At 36.0% G+C, this 19279-nt stretch overlaps 1 protein-coding gene across 1 annotated transcript in view; it reads left to right on the forward strand.

Moving 5' to 3' along the window:
- Window positions 1-16536, forward strand: part of DDX46 (DEAD (Asp-Glu-Ala-Asp) box polypeptide 46) — a gene marked incomplete at its 5' end in the record, with an annotated part of 20468 nt that extends 3932 nt beyond the window's left edge. Inside the window, 18 exons of the mRNA XM_009704862.1 lie at window positions 32-183; window positions 518-631; window positions 2244-2409; window positions 2727-2847; window positions 3178-3353; window positions 3787-3908; window positions 4713-4791; window positions 6606-6688; window positions 7432-7596; window positions 7989-8151; window positions 9068-9261; window positions 9836-9973; window positions 10636-10785; window positions 11449-11646; window positions 12232-12450; window positions 14531-14675; window positions 15353-15426; window positions 16204-16536. Of these exons, the coding sequence (XP_009703164.1) occupies window positions 32-183; window positions 518-631; window positions 2244-2409; window positions 2727-2847; window positions 3178-3353; window positions 3787-3908; window positions 4713-4791; window positions 6606-6688; window positions 7432-7596; window positions 7989-8151; window positions 9068-9261; window positions 9836-9973; window positions 10636-10785; window positions 11449-11646; window positions 12232-12450; window positions 14531-14675; window positions 15353-15426; window positions 16204-16251 (2507 nt within the window). The remainder of the gene's footprint in view (window positions 1-31; window positions 184-517; window positions 632-2243; window positions 2410-2726; window positions 2848-3177; window positions 3354-3786; window positions 3909-4712; window positions 4792-6605; window positions 6689-7431; window positions 7597-7988; window positions 8152-9067; window positions 9262-9835; window positions 9974-10635; window positions 10786-11448; window positions 11647-12231; window positions 12451-14530; window positions 14676-15352; window positions 15427-16203) is intronic.
- Between the last annotated feature and the right edge of the window lie 2743 nt (window positions 16537-19279).

Here is a 19279-nt window from a genome sequence, read left to right on the forward strand (position 1 = left end):
CTTTTATTCCCATCTTTCTTGCTCATATTAGATGATGAAGAGGAAACCGCAGAAGGAGAAAAAGAAGGCAATGAGGTTGAAGATGAAGAATTAGATCCTTTGGATGCTTATATGGAAGAAGTAAAAGAAGAGGTCAAGAAGTTCAATATGAGGAGTGTGAAAGGTGGAGGTGGGAGTGAGAAGGTAAAATCACTTAAGATTTCTTATCTTTGTCTTTTAAAAATAGCTTTGTGTTTTAATATCAAAATGCCTTTGAAAAAAAGAGGGAAATGTGCAAAAAAGCAAGAACTAAGTTAGATGCACTTAATGCCTGTTTGCCTTAACTTTAATTTCCTGGTGTTTTTATCAAGCTGTTTTATTCTGATAAAATTTCACTGAAGGAAGTGGGGAAAAAAAAAAAAACACCACCAAAAGACCAGAATAATGCATTCAGAAGTACAAATATTCTGTATATGTTATACAGTATGTTTTTTGTTTTATATGATAGTGCAATAATTTTTCTTAATTGTTTTTGTAGAAATCTGGACCAACTGTTACCAAGGTAGTAACCGTGGTGACAACCAAAAAGGCAGCTGCAGAGTCAGAAAAGAAGAAAGGGGAGCTCATGGAGAATGACCAAGATGCAATGGAGGTAATGGAAGCGCCTTGTATTTCTACTATGAAAAGGCAATGTGCCTCTTGTAAGAGGCATGAGAACGAGGATAGTCCTGGGATTTTTCCATCTCCTAGGAGATAAACATTTAGTCACTTAATTCTCAGAACTATGGTCACAAGATTTTTGATCTTGCACAGTTTCTTATTACTTGTACTGTTTTTTTTCTGAAATTGCCCTTGCAACTTTATTGTTCAGAGGCAGTGTTATACCGATGAGAATGGAATGAGTGCATCGGGTTGTCTGGCTTTGTATTTGTTCTTAATATGATCGGGCTGGTGTAGGTCCCATGTAGTGTGTGTTCAGTTCACGTTACTGAAATTGGGCAGGCAGTCTTGGTGATCCCATGTGTGAATGACACACTAGCTAGTATAGAGTGTTTACATACGTAGCTGCTCAGTCTTCAGGTTCAGTTGCATGTATCTAATCTGAAAAAAGGGGGTTTGTCTGTTACGTTGTTGCTGAATTTCTTTGTAAGTATAAATATATTAATTTCCAAAACACCTATAAGTTATGGTATATAAGTAAACACTTTGTAAATCATAATGAGACATCTCTTTTAGCACAAATGAGAGGTAGATCTTCTCATTTTACAGTTTAGGAAACAGTAGAAAGGAGTTTGATTCTGCCTAGGACTACGAAATGCTACGCCAAGTCATGTGTTCTAGTAGACAGCACCCTAAACCAAATATATAAGCATTTTCTGTTACACTGGCTGTAAATAACAAATGTGTTTTAGTAGGAAGAGGTAGTACAAGTAGATAAATGCCAGCTGCCCTCTCTGGATGTAGGTTCAATGAACTGGTAGATCTCCCCGTAGTCTTCATAGTGTGCAATTTTTTGCATGTTGAGCAGTGGGAGATCAGCCTGAATATTGAATTTTAACAGAAACAGTGCTCTGGGATTCTCATAGAGCCATCTTGCTCAGTGATTGGACCTGAACTGCTCAGAATTACTTTTCTGTGTCCCAACTTCTAAAAATGCTTTCTGGAGGATAGGAATATTGAGTACTTAATGTGGTTGTGTGTGCTGTTGTAGGCCTGAATAGTTGTTAAGGGTATGGGTATGTGTCTGTCTGGGGCGAGGACTTAGAGAGGCAGCCTTGCCCAAGTCGTAAACTAGATACCTGGCTAGCACTGTGGCTCAGCTGGGTCATGCTAAGCTCTGTGTTGCTGCAGTTCCAGTGTTAGTAGTAGTCGACTAGTTTATAGCTGAATTGAGTGCATCCGTCAGAACTGTGACTGCAGTGGAACACAAACCAGTGGGGTGCTGGCTGGATTTTTTTTCTTAGTAGTTACCTCTTACTGCTCCTGTTATATGGCAGTGATTACTTCTGAATGACGAGGCTGGTAGTTAGTATTCATAAGGTCATGAAAGTGATGCAGAATGTGGTGAAAGTTAAGGTTTGGGAGAAACATGAAAGAAATAGGTGAAAGAACAATTGGGACTCTTAAACTGAGAGCAGGTTTTCAGTATCTGGTCTAATAGGGTAAGGAGTAACTCTTGCTTCTGAGTAAAGTTTCTCTGTGAAAAAAACAGCCTCTTGGAATACCATTTATACTAATTTACACACAAATTATGATCTATACAGTATTCCTCAGAAGAGGAGGAAGTTGATCTTCAGACTGCCCTGACTGGCTATCAGACCAAGCAGAGAAAGCTGCTAGAACCAGTGGATCATGGAAAGATAGAGTATGAACCTTTCAGGAAAAACTTCTATGTTGAAGTACCAGAACTAGCTAAAATGACTCAAGAAGGTAAGGCAAATACAACCAGAACACCTTGGGTACTAGTAAAGAAGAGAATGATGGATTTTGATATGCAACTTGGTATAGAAAAACACTCGAATCACTGTTATTGATAGCCTCATATAATTATATATGAGGCTTTGATTGAAAAATTTACCTGAGTCCTTTTCGCCTATCTCCTGTATATATGTGTAACAAGCTAAAAGCTGTTTTTCTGATGGTGATAAAATTAGTATTTCATGTTCAGGGACAGATCAAGAATATTTTGATCGAAGTAGTAGAGAAATGTCAAATTTGACTCTGTTGTAATGCAAACTCTATTTCAGAGGTGAATGTGTACAGGCTGGAGTTGGAGGGAATTACAGTCAAGGGAAAAGGCTGCCCCAAACCAATAAAAACCTGGGTACAGTGTGGTATTTCCATGAAGATTCTCACTGCCCTCAAAAAGTAAGCAAGCACTTTATGAACTATATCATGTTTGATTTTGCTTACTATGTTCTGTCATACGTATATGAGAAAAACCTTTTTCTTTGTTGCATAATGCAACATGTCCGTGTTTGTAGATGTTACGTATATAGTCATCAGAGTGTTTCTCACTCAGTGTTTAACTATTGTTATGAGCTATTCCTTCTGCCATTTGTGTCATGCTCTTTTAAATGGCACTGATACATGTATGTAAATATGAATGTGCAGAATTTTTTTGGCATGATTTTGTGATTTCACATCTGTCAAATCGCATTTTGTTCTTAAAATACCTTTTTTTTTCCTTTCTTTAAGACACGGCTATGAAAAGCCCACTCCCATTCAAACCCAAGCTATCCCAGCAATTATGAATGGACGTGATTTGATTGGTATCGCTAAAACAGGAAGTGGAAAAACTATTGCATTTCTGTTGCCCATGTTCAGACACATTATGGATCAGAGAGCGTTAGAAGAAGGAGAAGGTCCCATAGGTACAAAGCTTTTATTTTCAAAATTGCTATTTAAATAAATAAAACCACAAGCATACTCTATAGAAGGGTCTTCAGTTCTTATCTTGGTTACAGGGAGGAATGCTTACTTACTAATGTCCATTAATGGGTAGCTTTTTTTTTGTTTAGTTAATGATCACCGTGCTATTTAATGTTGTTTGTACTCACTGTGCTATCTAGTGTTGTTTCAAGAGCACTCGCGTGTCCATTATATCTGGAAAGGAGACCTTACTCCTCTGATTTTGAAACTTTGACCAGACTTCCACCCCATCTTCATACTGTATTAACTGTCTTTTTCTTGAAATATAATTTCAAGTTAATTGCCATAAACATCATTAGAAAATAGTCATTTTTATTGTATAAATAACAACATCTTGTATGTTACAATGTATGATGAAAACGCTTCGTTTTTCAGCTGTCATTATGACACCTACTCGTGAGTTGGCTTTGCAGATTACCAAGGAGTGTAAGAAATTCTCAAAGACACTTGGGCTTCGAGTTGTCTGTGTTTATGGAGGAACAGGGATCAGTGAACAGGTATGCAAAAGACATACCTTACTTAAGTAACTCTTGAACTTTATTAGTTAATCTTACTTTTGCAGTGAATTTAGTTCCTTTCTCTTTCCCATAAATCCAGTACATTTGCAGCCTTCATTATGGATTTTCTCTGTATGAATGGTAGTAGTGCAAAAGCTTAAGAGTTTGCACATACCTTTACCTTAAACATACTGATCTTCTTGAAAATTCTCAAGTATGGTCCTTAAAAGTTTCTGTTTCTTTTTACATTATATACTGAGCATGGCAGTAACTAAACTATTAGTGGGATGTGATACTTTGAAAGTTATTGAGAAGCTGTATTTTTATGGGAATTCCCCTCAAGATAACAGAAGCGAGAAAATGTTAACTTTGGTTTATTGCATTATCAAATATTGCATGTTAGAGTAATTTAGAGATTGATTTCAAGGGGTTCTGCCCTGCCCCCCATTTATGGAAACAACAGGAGTGACCATCTGTGATGGAACATGGTTTATTTAGTATCAGTTGTCCCTGATATAACATGTGACGTTTCTTATAGACCCTTAACTGTATAGAAGTCATATCTCAATTATAACTACTTCAAGGGATAGTAACTTAGGTTGTCAGAGGCTACTCTTTTGGAAAGCAAAGTTTTCCAAAGACTTAATTGCTAAGTAAAATCTTTACATAAAAAATTCACGTTAGTAGAACAGCTGTATTACAGTGTATGGTTGGGGTTTTTTTTTGCAAGGTGATACATGTTGAAAAAAAAACACAAAGCAAAAACCCACTCTAATAGTTTGTTTGCTGTGTTTTAAAAATCAGATAGCTGAACTCAAAAGAGGTGCTGAAATTATTGTTTGCACACCTGGACGTATGATTGACATGTTAGCAGCTAACAATGGTGAGTAGAAACCCTTTTCCTATGGAGAATATTTTATATTTGTTATGTAATTCTAACAAATTCAAAAGATCATGTATTTTGATAAATGGTCTTACGGAATTTTCTTATATCTCTTCAGGCTGCACTATCTAGCTATTGAGAATATATAGCACTAGTAATAGGTTTAATCATATATTGGTTTGACTTTTTTGGGGAGGACAGGAAATACTACATTCTTGAAGAGTTTCTGAGAATGTTTATCATTGTTAAACTTAAAATGTGCTGATCCAAATTTTTTAACTTCAATTAAGATAAAGGTTATATAACAGTTGCTTATTTTGTCTGCCCATTGATCCTTTATTATTGCTAGTGTAGCTCAGCAGTTACCCACTTTTACGTAAGAGCATCTTACTCTGCCTTTATCTGTTGGTTTTAAAAAACAAACAAAGAAGCCCTCCCTAAATAACTGTTCAAAAGTAAAAGAACTGACCTTACATCAAATACTCAGATTGATTAAACTGAGCCACTGCAGCTTTAAGAGGTTTTGTCCTAGTGTAACCATTGCATGCTTATTAGATAAAGTTTTATTATTAAATTATTCCACATCAAAACCTCTACTAAACTGTTGACATTATTTAACTTCTGTGGAAAAAGTACCTTCAAGACATATAGAACTGGGCTTCCAAGACTTAAATCGTCAAAGGTAGGTACATTAATGCTGTTCCCAAGTAATTTTACAAAGTTATTATTTGGGGATGAAAGTGTTAAGATGTTAAATAGATATGTAGATTTTAAGAAATATCTATTTTGTTCCTTAAGTATGAATTCCATAGCTTAAAAAAATGCAGCGCTAAATCTCTAAAAAATAATTTGAGGATTCAGCTACAATTTGCTGAAACTGAAAGGACCAAATTCTACTGTAGTTTGATAGGCACAAGTCTGAGTGATAGTTGTAGAAAATGTGAAAAATCTGTTCCATTCCGAGAGCGTTTGCCAGTGTCACTTCACAGTTGTTTGGAACTGAGTGTGTTCACATGTTTGTATCGTTTGAGAATATGACTCTTAAATCCCTGAGTTGAGTCCTTCTCATGAAAGGGAATCTCTTAGCTATTTGTTTGGGAAGGGTGCTAATTATCCTGTCCATTGTAATTTCAAAAATGTTCACAGATATACAACTTGCTTATTTTGTTTCCAGCTGTCCCAGAGTTTGGGGTGGTTCTTAATTTTAAATGTAGTAGTGTTACTGGGTAGGTTTTAATCTTTATATATACATTTTGAAAAGACTGCTTATTCTGTTTCATGCATATTATTAGCAGTTAACTAGAATTAGTATGATTATCCTCAAATAGTTATTTCTAGCTCCAAGGAAGCATTACAGATTATATGTATAAAAGGAATTTTTATGAGGCTGCAACAGTTAGCACTGGACTTTGCCTTCCACACATGCGCTGTAATCTCTAATATGTTTTTTTCTAGGTGGCGCTGTCAGATAATGGCTGATGTGGCTCCTTGCTTCATCTCAGTCTTAGTTTTATGATGTGTTTTGGCGAGGGCAGTTTTCTGAATTTTACAGGTTCTTCTGGCCCTATGATGGTATGCAAGAGAAGAGTTTGACAAAATAAAGGGCCTTGTGCATACTTACACATTTCCCAGAATGTATACGTGATTAAAATGAGAACATTAAAATTCACATTTAGTGAATTTTTTAAAAAATTAATTAATGTCCTTGTTAGAAGATAGTGAGACTATATAACAGTTAAAAAAAATTATTCCTGAGGGAAACTAGATTTCCATTTGATTTTGTTTCCCATGTGCTTTTTCCTCTCCTTTCACAGGTCGAGTGACAAATCTCCGTAGAGTCACGTATGTTGTACTTGATGAAGCAGACAGAATGTTTGACATGGGTTTTGAGCCTCAGGTAATTAATGACATGAGTGATATTGCCACAAGACATTATTTTACACGTAAAGGATTTTGCAATGCTACATTTTTGTTACACTGCCAGTGAGTGTTCAAAAAGATGTGCTACATATGGACAACAGTTTAAACTTTAATTTTTCTATTATATTCACATGCTTTATTTTTGATAAATTCTTTTATAGCTTAGATTTTTCTCTAATGTACTTTTTTTTTTTTTTAATGCACTTGTTTTGGATACTTGTGGCCATGTTGTAGCCCTATGTAATCCCTTGATGCAGGTGTCATAGTAGTAGTTGTAGCCTGCTTGTAAAGTCTTTGATGTCTCTTGGCAATGTCGTGCAGGAGACAGGAACAAAATGTTGCAAATATTGGTGACAAATTACTTGCTGGCGGCTGTGGACATCCAGGACTCTTTCAGTTGTCATCAGGCTATATTGTCTTCCAAAACTAAAGAAAATTCCTTTATTTGGTCTCTTGAGCTGTAAGGTTTCTGCTGCATGTCTTAAGATCTCTGCTGGGCTGTTGTTGGGTTGCATATTGCCACTCAACTTCCTTTTGAATCCAGCAAGTTTTGCCTGTGTTCCAATGCCAGCACCAGTGTCCCAAGAGGAAGTCTGTACAGAAAGGTTTTGTAATCTCTGGAGGGCAGATACCAGCTAACTTTAAAGACAACGGCTCTGTATGTGTATGAAGTTCAGTTATAGCACTTGGGTATTAACAGGGAATGTTCTCTTAAACCAGGTTATGCGCATTGTAGACAACGTCAGGCCTGATCGTCAGACTGTCATGTTCTCTGCTACTTTTCCCAGAGCTATGGAGGCACTAGCTCGGAGAATCCTAAGTAAACCTATAGAAGTGCAGGTCGGAGGCAGAAGTGTTGTCTGTTCTGATGTGGAGCAGCATGTTGTGAGTATCACATACCTGCCTCTCTTATCTTCTCGCTTGCAAAAGATTATTTCCAGCAATATCAAATATAAACTGATACACCCACAGAGGTTTTGTTTTCAGAACTTTAGTGGCCTTATTAAACATGAACTCAGAATAAACTAACACCCTAATCTGCAAATGCAATGTGATCACTTCTTCCCCCCCCTCCCATTTTTTTTTTTTTTTTTTTTTTTAAAAAAAACTCGGGTTTATGCCACTGAGCTGGACAGCAGTTTTGCCACTAGCTGTGTAAACAGCCTGAAAAAGCCATCCCTGTTCCTGATTTTTATTTTTATGAACCCTGAATGTATTTAATGACTTAAGATATAATTTATACTCTTTCTACTTTGCTTTTGTATGTCTTTTTCCAGATTGTCATAGAAGAAGAGAACAAGTTTTTGAAGTTACTGGAGCTACTGGGACACTATCAGGAGAAAGGATCGGTTATCATATTTGTAGATAAACAAGAACATGCTGATGGGTTGTTGAAAGATTTAATGAGAGCCTCTTATCCTTGCTTGTCTCTTCACGGAGGTAATCTGCAATCTTAAGGATTTATATTAACAACTCCAAACCATAATATTGGTATTCAGTAGTTATAAAGAGAAGTTGCTTAGTTCCTGTATAGTACCAGTTATTATTTTTTTTCCTAAGCAGATTTTGCCTTATAATTGGGAAAGAGATTTGTCTCTTAATTTGAAATAGACATGATAGTTTTCTGTAATTACTCTTTATTGTTCCCTGTGAGATGGTACCGGATGCCAAATCTTGTCTCTGTGCAACGGGATTGTTACTGAAAGTTAACACCTCTCCGGGAATATTACTAACTACTTGTTGCTGTAGAGTGGTGAATGCCATTGGGGGAGTATTATATGGTATTTTTATTTGAGATTCCCCAATAATAACAGCTGTTTCACTTTTCTGCCATCAAGTAGTAATATAACAGAAGTGGTTTAGTAGCAAGAGGAGGAAATCTCTTTAGAATATTGTCCATCCCAGAGTATTTTAAAACTTTCTATGTATAATGCTCTTCAAAATACAGTAACCAGTGAGTACAAAACCATTGTTCATTTAGTGCAACAATGAAAGAGGGAAAAATATTCTTGTTATTCTGAGATTTCTTTTGCCTTTAGAGAACAAAGCCTCTAGATGAGGTCTCAATTGAATATAAGAAGTCAAATAGACAATCATAAAGAAACTTTTGAGGATCTTGGTATGGGAAAACATCTCTTTGTAGTGGAAAAAATGAAAGTTTTGGTATTCTGGTTAATAAACTAAGAGATTTATTATTCTGGCTAATATATTTTGCCTGTAAAAGTGCAAACGTACTGAAATTTTATTTGCTTAGTCTTTTGGTTGTTTGAAGTTGGAGGATGTTTTGACCTGTGTGTAAATTCTTTTGGCTCAAAGCAGAGCTTTATAATTAACTGTTTTGTCTGGTTTCTTGCAGGTATCGATCAGTATGACAGGGACAGCATAATTAATGATTTCAAGAATGGAATTTGTAAACTTCTAGTAGCCACATCTGTAGCAGCAAGGGGCTTAGATGTAAAACAATTGATGCTGGTGGTCAATTACAGCTGTCCCAACCATTATGAAGATTATGTGCACCGAGCAGGCCGAACTGGACGAGCTGGCAATAAAGTATGTATAATCACATACCTGTTTTGGTTATTACTGCAAATTTTTCCTTATTTATTGCTTGATCAAGGTGTTCCCAAGGGATAGGTACAGAGCGAGTAAACTACCCAATGTTACTGATGGGAAGAGGATTTTCCTTTAGAGTGCATCTAAGGTTTTTGAGTGATGGTGTGTAAAATATATTCTGAATTTTAGCACTATGAAAGTTGGAACTTAAATGTTCTTCTGACGTATGAATGTTCTTTTAATACCAAAGTTTGAGTGTTTTTCACTGTTGGAAATGTGCCCTACTAAATTTATAAGATTTTATTTTCCAAACTTTTAACCATGACAAGATTGAAAGGAAAGACTTCAGTTTCTGCTGTCTGTGGTTAATTACCTCTGTATCAGCTTCCTGGGAAATCCCATTATTCAATATAATGTCTAGTGTTCCCACTAAAAAAAGTTTATGCATCAATATCATGGTTACTTTTATTGACCAGAACAACAGCATCTGTGCAAGGGTGCTTCAATAAATTTAGAGATAAAATGTCTTTAGAGATTTTTCTTTATTATCTTTTAAATTAATTTTGACCAGGGGTATGCATATACATTCATTACTGAGGATCAGGCACGGTATGCTGGTGATATCATTAAGGCTTTGGAATTGTCCGGGAATCCAATTCCTACTGATTTGGAGAAGCTCTGGGCTGACTTCAAAGACCAACAGAAGGCTGTAAGTAATTCTTTCTTCTGTAGTGGGCTTTGATCTGGGTTTAATGCATATGCACGTGGGTCCAGTTGTACGGCATATATACACGAGTCATCTCACTGACTTCATGGAGAATGCATATGTATGCTTAGGTAAATGTGTGTTTTCAAGATTGGGATGTTGAATGTCATTTGTGGGACTGTTCTTGAGAGTTTAAATATTGTCATCCAGTATGTGATAGAGAAATGCCTACTGTATAAGGGACACCTTGGCTTTTATCAAAATTCATGTAAAATATAATGAAGTTCTTTCACAGAATTTGTATTATTATTTCCAGAGTTCTCGCCATCAGAAGATCTTGCTCATGCTGAGAAGAGTGACTTTGGAGTTTTTCTGATATAAAAACTGGAGGGTTTTTTTTACTACATTTGAAAAGCCTTTAAAATACATACTTACAGAAAATCCTAGTAGTGTATTGTTTCTATCTGCTGAATTAACATAGCTTTTTTGTTACACTTCATTGTAAAATACAGTTTTTAAATTTGAAGAGTTTTCTAAATGTGCTAAGATTTGCGTTTTTAAGTAAATAACTTCAAAATTATTTGTATAATTTTATAGTTATTTTATGACTATTGGAATTGGAATTTTAAACTTCTCAGTATGAAAATACATGTTTTTGTTTTCAGGAGGGAAAGTTGATTAAAAAAAGCAGTGGATTCTCTGGCAAAGGTTTTAAGTTTGATGAAACAGAACAGGCTTTGGCTAATGAAAGAAAGAAGCTCCAAAAAGCAGCTCTTGGCTTGCAAGATTCAGATGATGAAGATACAGCAGTTGATGTAAGCACCTGAAAATAAGATTTAAGTTGCTTAAGGTTTTCCAATATTTTTTTTCCCGCCAGTAGGTTGCATAACATGTTGCAGAACATGTGGATTTTTGTTACTCCATGTCCTACGCTACTGACTTAATTAGTTAAATTCTATGACTAGATCTGTATGTATTCTTCAATATAAAAGATCTGTAGCTACGAAGCTCAAGATCTATGAACATCTTGAAAATTTCTTTCTGACTTAACTGGTATTTTATACTTAATATATGTAGTTATGTAAATGTCACATAGATTCTTTTCTTTGTAATATTAATCTTGCGTAAATGAAATAGAATTGTTGCCCTCAATTACAAACATTTTTTTACTTGCAGTGTTTTAAATAAATTCATAGTAGCCTCTTCTATTTCTAAATCCTTATTAGATTTCTTTCTTAATGTTTGCTAGACTCCTTTTCGTGACCTTGAAAGTAAACACTATATTCAAAGTTTTTCCTCATTTTTAGAACATCTGTTCCTTTTGTTGAATTGTAGTTCTGGGCAGGCTTGTACCGTTTATACAAGATTAATTTCTTTAAAAGCATATAAACTAAATGCACCTTAGTGTTTTCTTTCTTTAGGATGGTACGATTATCTAATGGTAAATGCAGTGATCTAATAATTGTTACTTTCTTTAGATCGATGAACAAATTGAAAGCATGTTCAATTCAAAGAAAAGAGTAAAAGACATGGCAGCACCAGGAACATCAAACGCTCCTACACCATCAGCTGGGAATGCAGAAAAATTGGAAATTGCTAAAAGATTGGCTTTGAGAATTAACGCCCAGAAGAATCTTGGAGCAGAGGCACAAGTATTGGTCCCCTTCCACTTCAAGGTCAGGCTCTTTAGAGAGCATTTTTTTTCCTTTTTTTTTTTTTTTTTTTTTTGTTAATAGAAGTTGTTCAATTCTTTGTTCCGTGGCTACCATTTTCTTTCGTGTTTCTGCACACTAATGTACTGCATTATTTAACTCATTTGTGCTGGGCTAACTCGGTTATAAGTTGTAGGATTTGTAATTGAGCTAATATGATAATAAAATTTAATACAGAACTGGAAATGCTTTGTCAGTCTGGGCAAAGAGTTAATTCATTACTGATAAAATTACAGGATTAGGTTTTGTCAGCTTTAGCAGAGTTGCAGAACATCTTTCTCTGCTGAAGCATGTGATATACAATCCATATAAATTTAGGTTAATGTGGTCTGGAATGTCCAAAGGTACTGTGAGCTGAAGATACAAAAGACCAGTAAGATCTCTTCTATACAGGTGTGAGGGGAGTTACTGAGAGGAAGGAAGAAAGAGAAGCTTGGAAAATGTATTTGTTATGTGGACAATTACATAGAAAGCTGTAATAACCTTGTTGGTTTATATAGGACTTCTTTTGGCTATCTTGTTCTCACCATGGACCTAATTTTTTTACAGGATGTGATGCAGCAGGCTACAAATGCTATCCTGAGAGGAGGCACGATTCAAGCGCCTACTGTATCTGCCAAGACCATTGCAGAGCAACTGGCTGAAAAAATCAATGCTAAGCTCAATTATGTACCCATAGAGAAGCAGGAGGAAGAGAAACAGGATGGAGGACAAAATGAATCCTTTAAGAGATACGAAGAAGAATTAGAGATCAATGACTTCCCACAGGCAAGTAACCATTTTGCTATAATGAAGTGTAAATGACCATTATTTAACAAAGGCTATCTTCATAGCTTGGACTATGATTATATCAATAAAATATTTTGTCTCTATTACTTATCATACCTAATTGAAATTACTACATTATCTGTGATTACCTCTCAGCTTATAGACAATGCTTTGGACATATTCCAGAGAATACCAGAAAAAGAAGCATTTCTTATCATACAAAAATCTTTTCACCCTCTGCCGCTGACTTTTCTCATATCCAAATCTTTGACACTGTCTGGCATTTTATTTCAAAGGCCATACTACTATGACTGATACCGTTGTTTCTTTTTTTTTTTAATTACGTGAATATTTTTGCCATTCATTGCTGTTGTAGTCTACCTCATCTGTTATTTTGAGGACTTATATTCCACGCTATCAAGCACAAATTCCTTGTATTTATCTTTGAGGTTCTGCCCAGGTTTGCTGTATTTTACAAGTAGTTGTGTTGTTAGTTTGTTACCCATCCCTCTCAGAAATCCTCTTAATTCTTATCCTAAGCGGTTTCTCATTCGTAGAACATGCTCTAGATTTTATAATTTTGCTAAGGATCCTTCTAACCCTTTAAGGATATGCTTTGCATAGGTACAAAGCATTGCCTGCTCATAATGGCTAGACAAGTAACTGTTCTGTTGTCTGCATATGTGTGCAAATAAATAAATTTTAGATCTTTAGATTTATTTTTTTTTAGAGCTGCACTAGAAAAAATAGCTCTTTTCTTGATCTTCTTTTTGTTCTTCCATATTTTGTAACATCTTCTCTGACGTATATATGTATATATGGCAGTTCATCAGTGGGCATCATTATGGCTCGTTATGTCCCTGGAAAATCTCTATAAAGGAGAGGGACTCTCTTGTACCGTATACACGTATAATACTGAACACAGTGCAGATCTGAGATGACAGAGATAAAGTAAGATAAAACGATTGCCTAAAGCAAGAATGACAGCTGACTGTGTAAGCTGATTTTTATAGAAGTACTGCACAACCATTCACTACCACCGTGTGTTAAGATACGCATAGGGTAGCCTTCCTGATTATGTGTGCAGTTATTTCAGAGAGTCAGATTAATGATGATAAGGTACCTCTTGTAGAGAGAATATGTAACAGGAAAAGTTTTGATCCAGGGACATACAGCTTGCCTTTAGAGGCTGGATTCCAAAGTTGGCCTCTGGAAAAGCAGTGGTTTAAGGTAGGATACATGGCATGTTTGCTCAGCCTGCTAGAACTGAGAAACCAAACAGGGACTGGAGGGGATTATTCTTCCCGTCAGGAGTAGCTTTGCCTTCACACCAAGGCAGCGCCAGCTTCTCCAGTCTTGTCCTAAGTCCTCGGACTTTGAATGCCAGAGCTCACCACAACAAAAAAATTGTCTCAATCTACAAGTAACTTACAACGACCTACTGTATACTTTCTAGTAATTTCATTGGCTAAATTAATGGGATGCATTTATCATAGTGAAGTATTTTTGAGGATATTGGAGAGATTTTTACAGAGTTCTGAAAAACAACTGGCAGTCTTTATTCCTTAGGCTTTATTTTTGGAGATTTTAAGATTTACTTACTTTTATCTTTAACCAATGAGCTGTGTAGAAATAAATAACATTAATTTTGTTAAAGGGAAGTACTTGCAGCCATTAACAGTATATGTTTGCCCTTGAAGTCTGTTCCTGTACAAAAAACGCTAAATAAAATACTTGATACTGCTTCAGAAAATCACATGAATAAAATTACAAGTTTCAAACTTTCAATGTAGCAAAATGGAAAGTCTTTAGAGTTCTTGCTTCAATAGTACTATGCATCCATTCTCTTTTCTCCTTCCATAACTTTATCTTGCTGACACAAGAGGCAGATTTTTTTAAATATACTTGCATAAAAATAACTGGCTAAAATTTCAGTCTACGTTTGTAAAGTAGAACGCTGTGACCAGTTTTCATGGTGCAGTGTTCTTGTTGTTTGTCTAAAATGTCAGTTAACCTTTGGATTGCCATTTTGTGTGATGCCTTTATCCTTGTTGATCCTCCCATATCCTTTACCTTGCAGACTGCCAGATGGAAAGTTACCTCCAAAGAAGCGCTACAGAGAATCAGTGAATATTCTGAAGCTGCTATTACAATCAGAGGAACTTATTTCCCTCCCGGCAAAGAACCCAAGGAAGGAGAACGAAAGATTTATTTGGCTATAGAAAGTACGTATTCTTTTTATAAATGTTTCAATTAAAGATATAAGTCTAGTTTTGTAATTGGACATGGAATCTCTGTAGTCATAGCATTTGGATGCTCAGTTACAGACCCACTGTAGTTACTTTGTAATTACTAAGAAACACTCACTTATCTTAATACGCTTTGTCAAATGATCCATGGGGATCACAGATATGCTTCTCCTCAGAAGACTGACCTGCCACAGAACAACAGCAAACATGTATGGAATCAGCTTGGAGGAGAGGGAAAGAAAAGGGGGTGGGGTGGGGATCAGAATAGGCACAAAGATGTCTGTGCCAGTGTGAAATAAGGAAGAAAATAGAATTGTGTGGGGTTTGGCTGTTAAAGGTATAAGAAATTAACATCAAGTAGTATAACAAAAACTTAGCAAGTCTCATGATGGTTGAATAGAGTTTTTCTCAAAGAAACCTCTAATCCTAGGTGTTTCTGAATAGTGTAACTTACGTCTGTCTGTTTTAAGTATCTTCCTTAAAACAGAACACAGTCTAGCTGTGGCAGCCTGTACAATACTAGAGTGTTCTTCAACAAATAGTTGGGGATATTCTGCAAGTTTTACAAAGTTTCTGAAAATAACCAGCAGTGTTTATTCCGTAGGCTTCACATACAGAAAATGTTTAAGATGGTAATATTTTTTTGTCTTCAGGTGCCAATGAACTGGCTGTACAGAAAGCAAAGGCAGAAATCACACGACTTATAAAAGAGGAGCTCATCAGATTGGTGAGTGAAATATCCAGAATGCAGAGGGAAAATGCCTTAATTTATGCTTTATGAGATTGATTTCTACAAATGTTGACACTCTGGCATACATTTTTATTAATATCAGGGACTGGGACCTATAGATCTCAAAAACACTGTTTCATTGAACAGCCTAGAAAATATATTGCTGTGTTCAATCAGCCAGACATACAGCTGTTATCCAGCCAGCAGATGGAGATAACACATTAACAGAGCTTTTTGAATGAAGACCCCTTAAAAAGTTAGGTCCCAATAAATTTCCCAATTTCAGCACCATCAGGCAGGGGAGAGGAGAATTACTCCCCTCATTTTAATACTTTTATCTGCGTTGAGAGATTTGTTTTGCTGTAGCTTTATAGCATACCCAGCTAATAATCAGCCGTGTTCACATAGTCTGTTTTCAAATAAGATACTATCTTGAGAAAACGTATTTTGAGTTCTGTGATTAAAGAAACCTCGGCTTTCTGTAGAATAAACCTTCAGTGATACTACGTTAGACTTGACAGTGTCTTTGGCTTTTTCTCTTAAGTAGCCTTTGACATCAGCAGTCAATTCCAGTAGTCCTGCTGAGCAATTAATGATAGTTTTGTTTCTTTTTCAAAATTGTTGACCTCCCCATAAAAATGTTTTTCAAAGGAATGCAATTGCTAAGGAACAGCTTATTTACACATAATGTGAATTTATTGTTAGTGGGGTTTTATTGCAGTTCATTCATCCATTTTCACTTTTAACTGTGGTTATTCTCTCCTTTATTTGCAGCAAAATTCTTACCAACCAACCAACAAAGGAAGATACAAAGTTCTATGAGTATTTGGAGTTATCTGTCTGCCAGTGGCTGGTGCGTGAAACTTTGTGGCTTCTGTTGTTTTTGCTGTTTACACTGCTTATTGTAAATTAAGAATTTTTTTATTTTGTCTTGCGGACATTTTTTAACAGAAAATTGATACTTGCTGAAACAACTTAATTCTCTCCACTAAAGTTATCAGTCTTAAAGCAGACCAGTTTTGGCGGAGCATGATTTAATTTAAAAGTGCAGTTTATATACTTTTCATCATAAAGAATATAAAATAAAACAGATTTTCATTTTTCTGACAGACTATACTGTTAAGTAAATTAAACAATGTTGGGATTTGTCTTGGAAATTGTTAGAATGTACCTGCTTCATATGGTGGGGATGGTTCATGCCATATCAGTTTATACTGGAAAAATGATAAAGCACCAAAATAAAGGCAGGATTTTCTCCTGATCCTTAGCATCTCTCTGGCTGGTTCCACACACATTCGTTCCTTGTACAAATGTCCCCCTAAGGTCAGAGAGTCTTGCAGTGATCGGAGTAGAGAATTTTATCCAGAAATTCTTGAGGTCTAATTTTAAGATCTTACTCTTTCCATGTCCCCTTTCATCTGTATCATCCAGGTAATACAGTAACTGTTTGGGTTTTTTGTCAAGTGAAATGTTTTGTAGTATCAAAATAGTTTTCCTGTTTTTTTTCTAAACATCAGAATTTTAGGATTTGATTTTTTTATCCCTCATTCTCAGACATAAGAATGAAAGCCTCTTTAGTTTAAGAAGAAATTATCAGAAAAAGAGAGAAACCTCTTTTGTAATGAAGTATGACTTTGTCACTTTTTTATAGCGTTCTTATATAAACATTTAATGTGATTTTTCCCCCAGGGTTGTTGTCTTTATTACTGTTAGGACATCGCTTTAAGAAAAAATGAATAATGATATTTATGAGTGAATTCCACAAATATTGACTATCATTGCAGTCAATAAGTTACTGGGACAGGCAAGACCTTTCTTTTTGAGGTCTCATCCCCATAACCATTACTATTCATGACAGACACTTAATACTCTTAAGCATTTAAATTTCCTCCCTACTTACCCGGAGCCTAAGAGGTAGCAATTTGAATTGTCTCATTCTAGCAGCTGCAAGACTTTCAAGATGATGACTTTCAAAAGGACTTTTGTAGAAAGCTTTTCTTACCTGACACATTGAGAAGAACTGTGTCATTTTAAAACAGCTGTGTATATACTGCTTTAACCCTGGTGAAGACAAATCATACAATCTGCATCATGGCTGTATACATTCACAACTTCTATTTCCAAACTTCAGGTAATTTAAATGGCTATTTCTGTTTGCATACAACTGTCTGTTACTCTAACGTCAGTGTACCTTATTTGCAATACAGGAAAGGAAAGTAATGATTATACCAACTGAACGGCATACATTTAGGATAAGAACACCCGTAATGTAGTACTTGCCAATATTAATACATTGAGTAGAACAAAGAGAAGCAGCACACGCAATAACACTTCTTAAAATTTAAAACAGAAATCCCAAACTAAAGACTTATGGTTCCCTTTAAATACATCAGGTTTCCTTCCATTAAGAACTGGGTTTTGATATGTTTCATACAACTTGTTTGTTGAATTGTCTAACTTTTTGACAGTGTCCCCCCAGAAGAGTGACAGATTTTGGTGTATTTAATGAAGAGCACTTTCAAGTTTGGACAGCCTGACACTTCTTTAAAAATCTTGTTTCAAAATGTTCATATATATATTGGTATCTCCTAAAAAAGGCATGACAGAGCCATTTTTGTGATTTCCAGCTCTGCACTGTTGGATTTCAGAGATGCAACAATGTATAATCTTTAACTTCCTGGGGTTTTTAAATGCAATGTCAATATTCCTATGTTTTTTAAATTCCAGCAAAAATAAAAATAATTTCAATGTATATTTTTCAGAAACTGTCTTTCTGAATAGCTCATCTGTTTTCTGCACTTACATTGCTTCTGCGTTTTTTTCCTATGACAGTTAACCTCATACATTTTGGAGTAGGGTGATGTGTACAGTAACTAGTGCTTGTGTTTTTCTGCTTGAAATGCAATGAGATGCAGCTCAGACTCAGTTAAGAAAGTCACACAGTGAAGGTGTTTGGATACATGAAAACAGGAACGAAATGCATGTAAGCCAGAGGAGAAGAAACTCTCAAATTAACAAATACACAAGAGAAAAATAGTGGAAACAAGATGAGAATAAAAGTTTGGAGTAGACAGAATTAAGTAATGAAAAATGTTATATTTAGTTCTTTCCAAGTGTGTCCATGGATATAGAGAATATCTTTATAAATGTCATAGTTTGGCTGCTTTCCAGGGAATCTGCACTGGACAGATTCCTGTCACCAGTTGTTGGAAGAGCACAGGGATGCTGTATTTCTAATTACTTTTTTTTTCAAAATACACATAAGCAGACCTTGATCTGTTTTCTGCCCAAGGTGATACTCTACCAGCTTTCTAGGTTGCCTTATGCTTTCAGTGCTTGAGTAAACAGTGGTACTTTGGGTGGATAAGTGATACAAGTATTTGATACTGGATCACAAATGAGTTTTTACTTGCATGTCGCATTAATGCATTGTTGTCATCATGCAATGGTGGTGGGGGGTGATACTCTGGGGGTGTAGCTGTTCTTGGGGAACAGGATACTGGCACTTTTAGGTGGCAGTGAAGCAGGAGGGAACTGCTGTGTAGATGAAGGTCTGTGAATCTGGAAGAGATGGTGGACACTGGGAGTGGCTGGAGGCAGAGAAGGGGGGCCCTGTGCCACCATTTTCCATGGCAACCTCCACCACAGCTTGAGGTCCTAGCCCCAGCAGGTCTGCATCAGTTAGAGGTTAGGGGAAGGAGAGAGCAAGGCTCTTGATCACAGCCCTGCTTGCTCCCTCGTTCTCCGTGCAAGCGACCCACCAAAGATTCAAACAGCAATATTCCTCACCATATTGTGAAGGGTCAGTAAGGACATCCTGTCTGTCGCTGTGGTAGTGTTTGTGTGTGAG

The sequence above is a fragment of the Cariama cristata genome, unplaced genomic scaffold (genome assembly GCF_000690535.1).
Source record: "Cariama cristata isolate BGI_N322 unplaced genomic scaffold, ASM69053v1 scaffold18137, whole genome shotgun sequence".
NCBI classification, from domain to species: domain Eukaryota; kingdom Metazoa; phylum Chordata; class Aves; order Cariamiformes; family Cariamidae; genus Cariama; species Cariama cristata.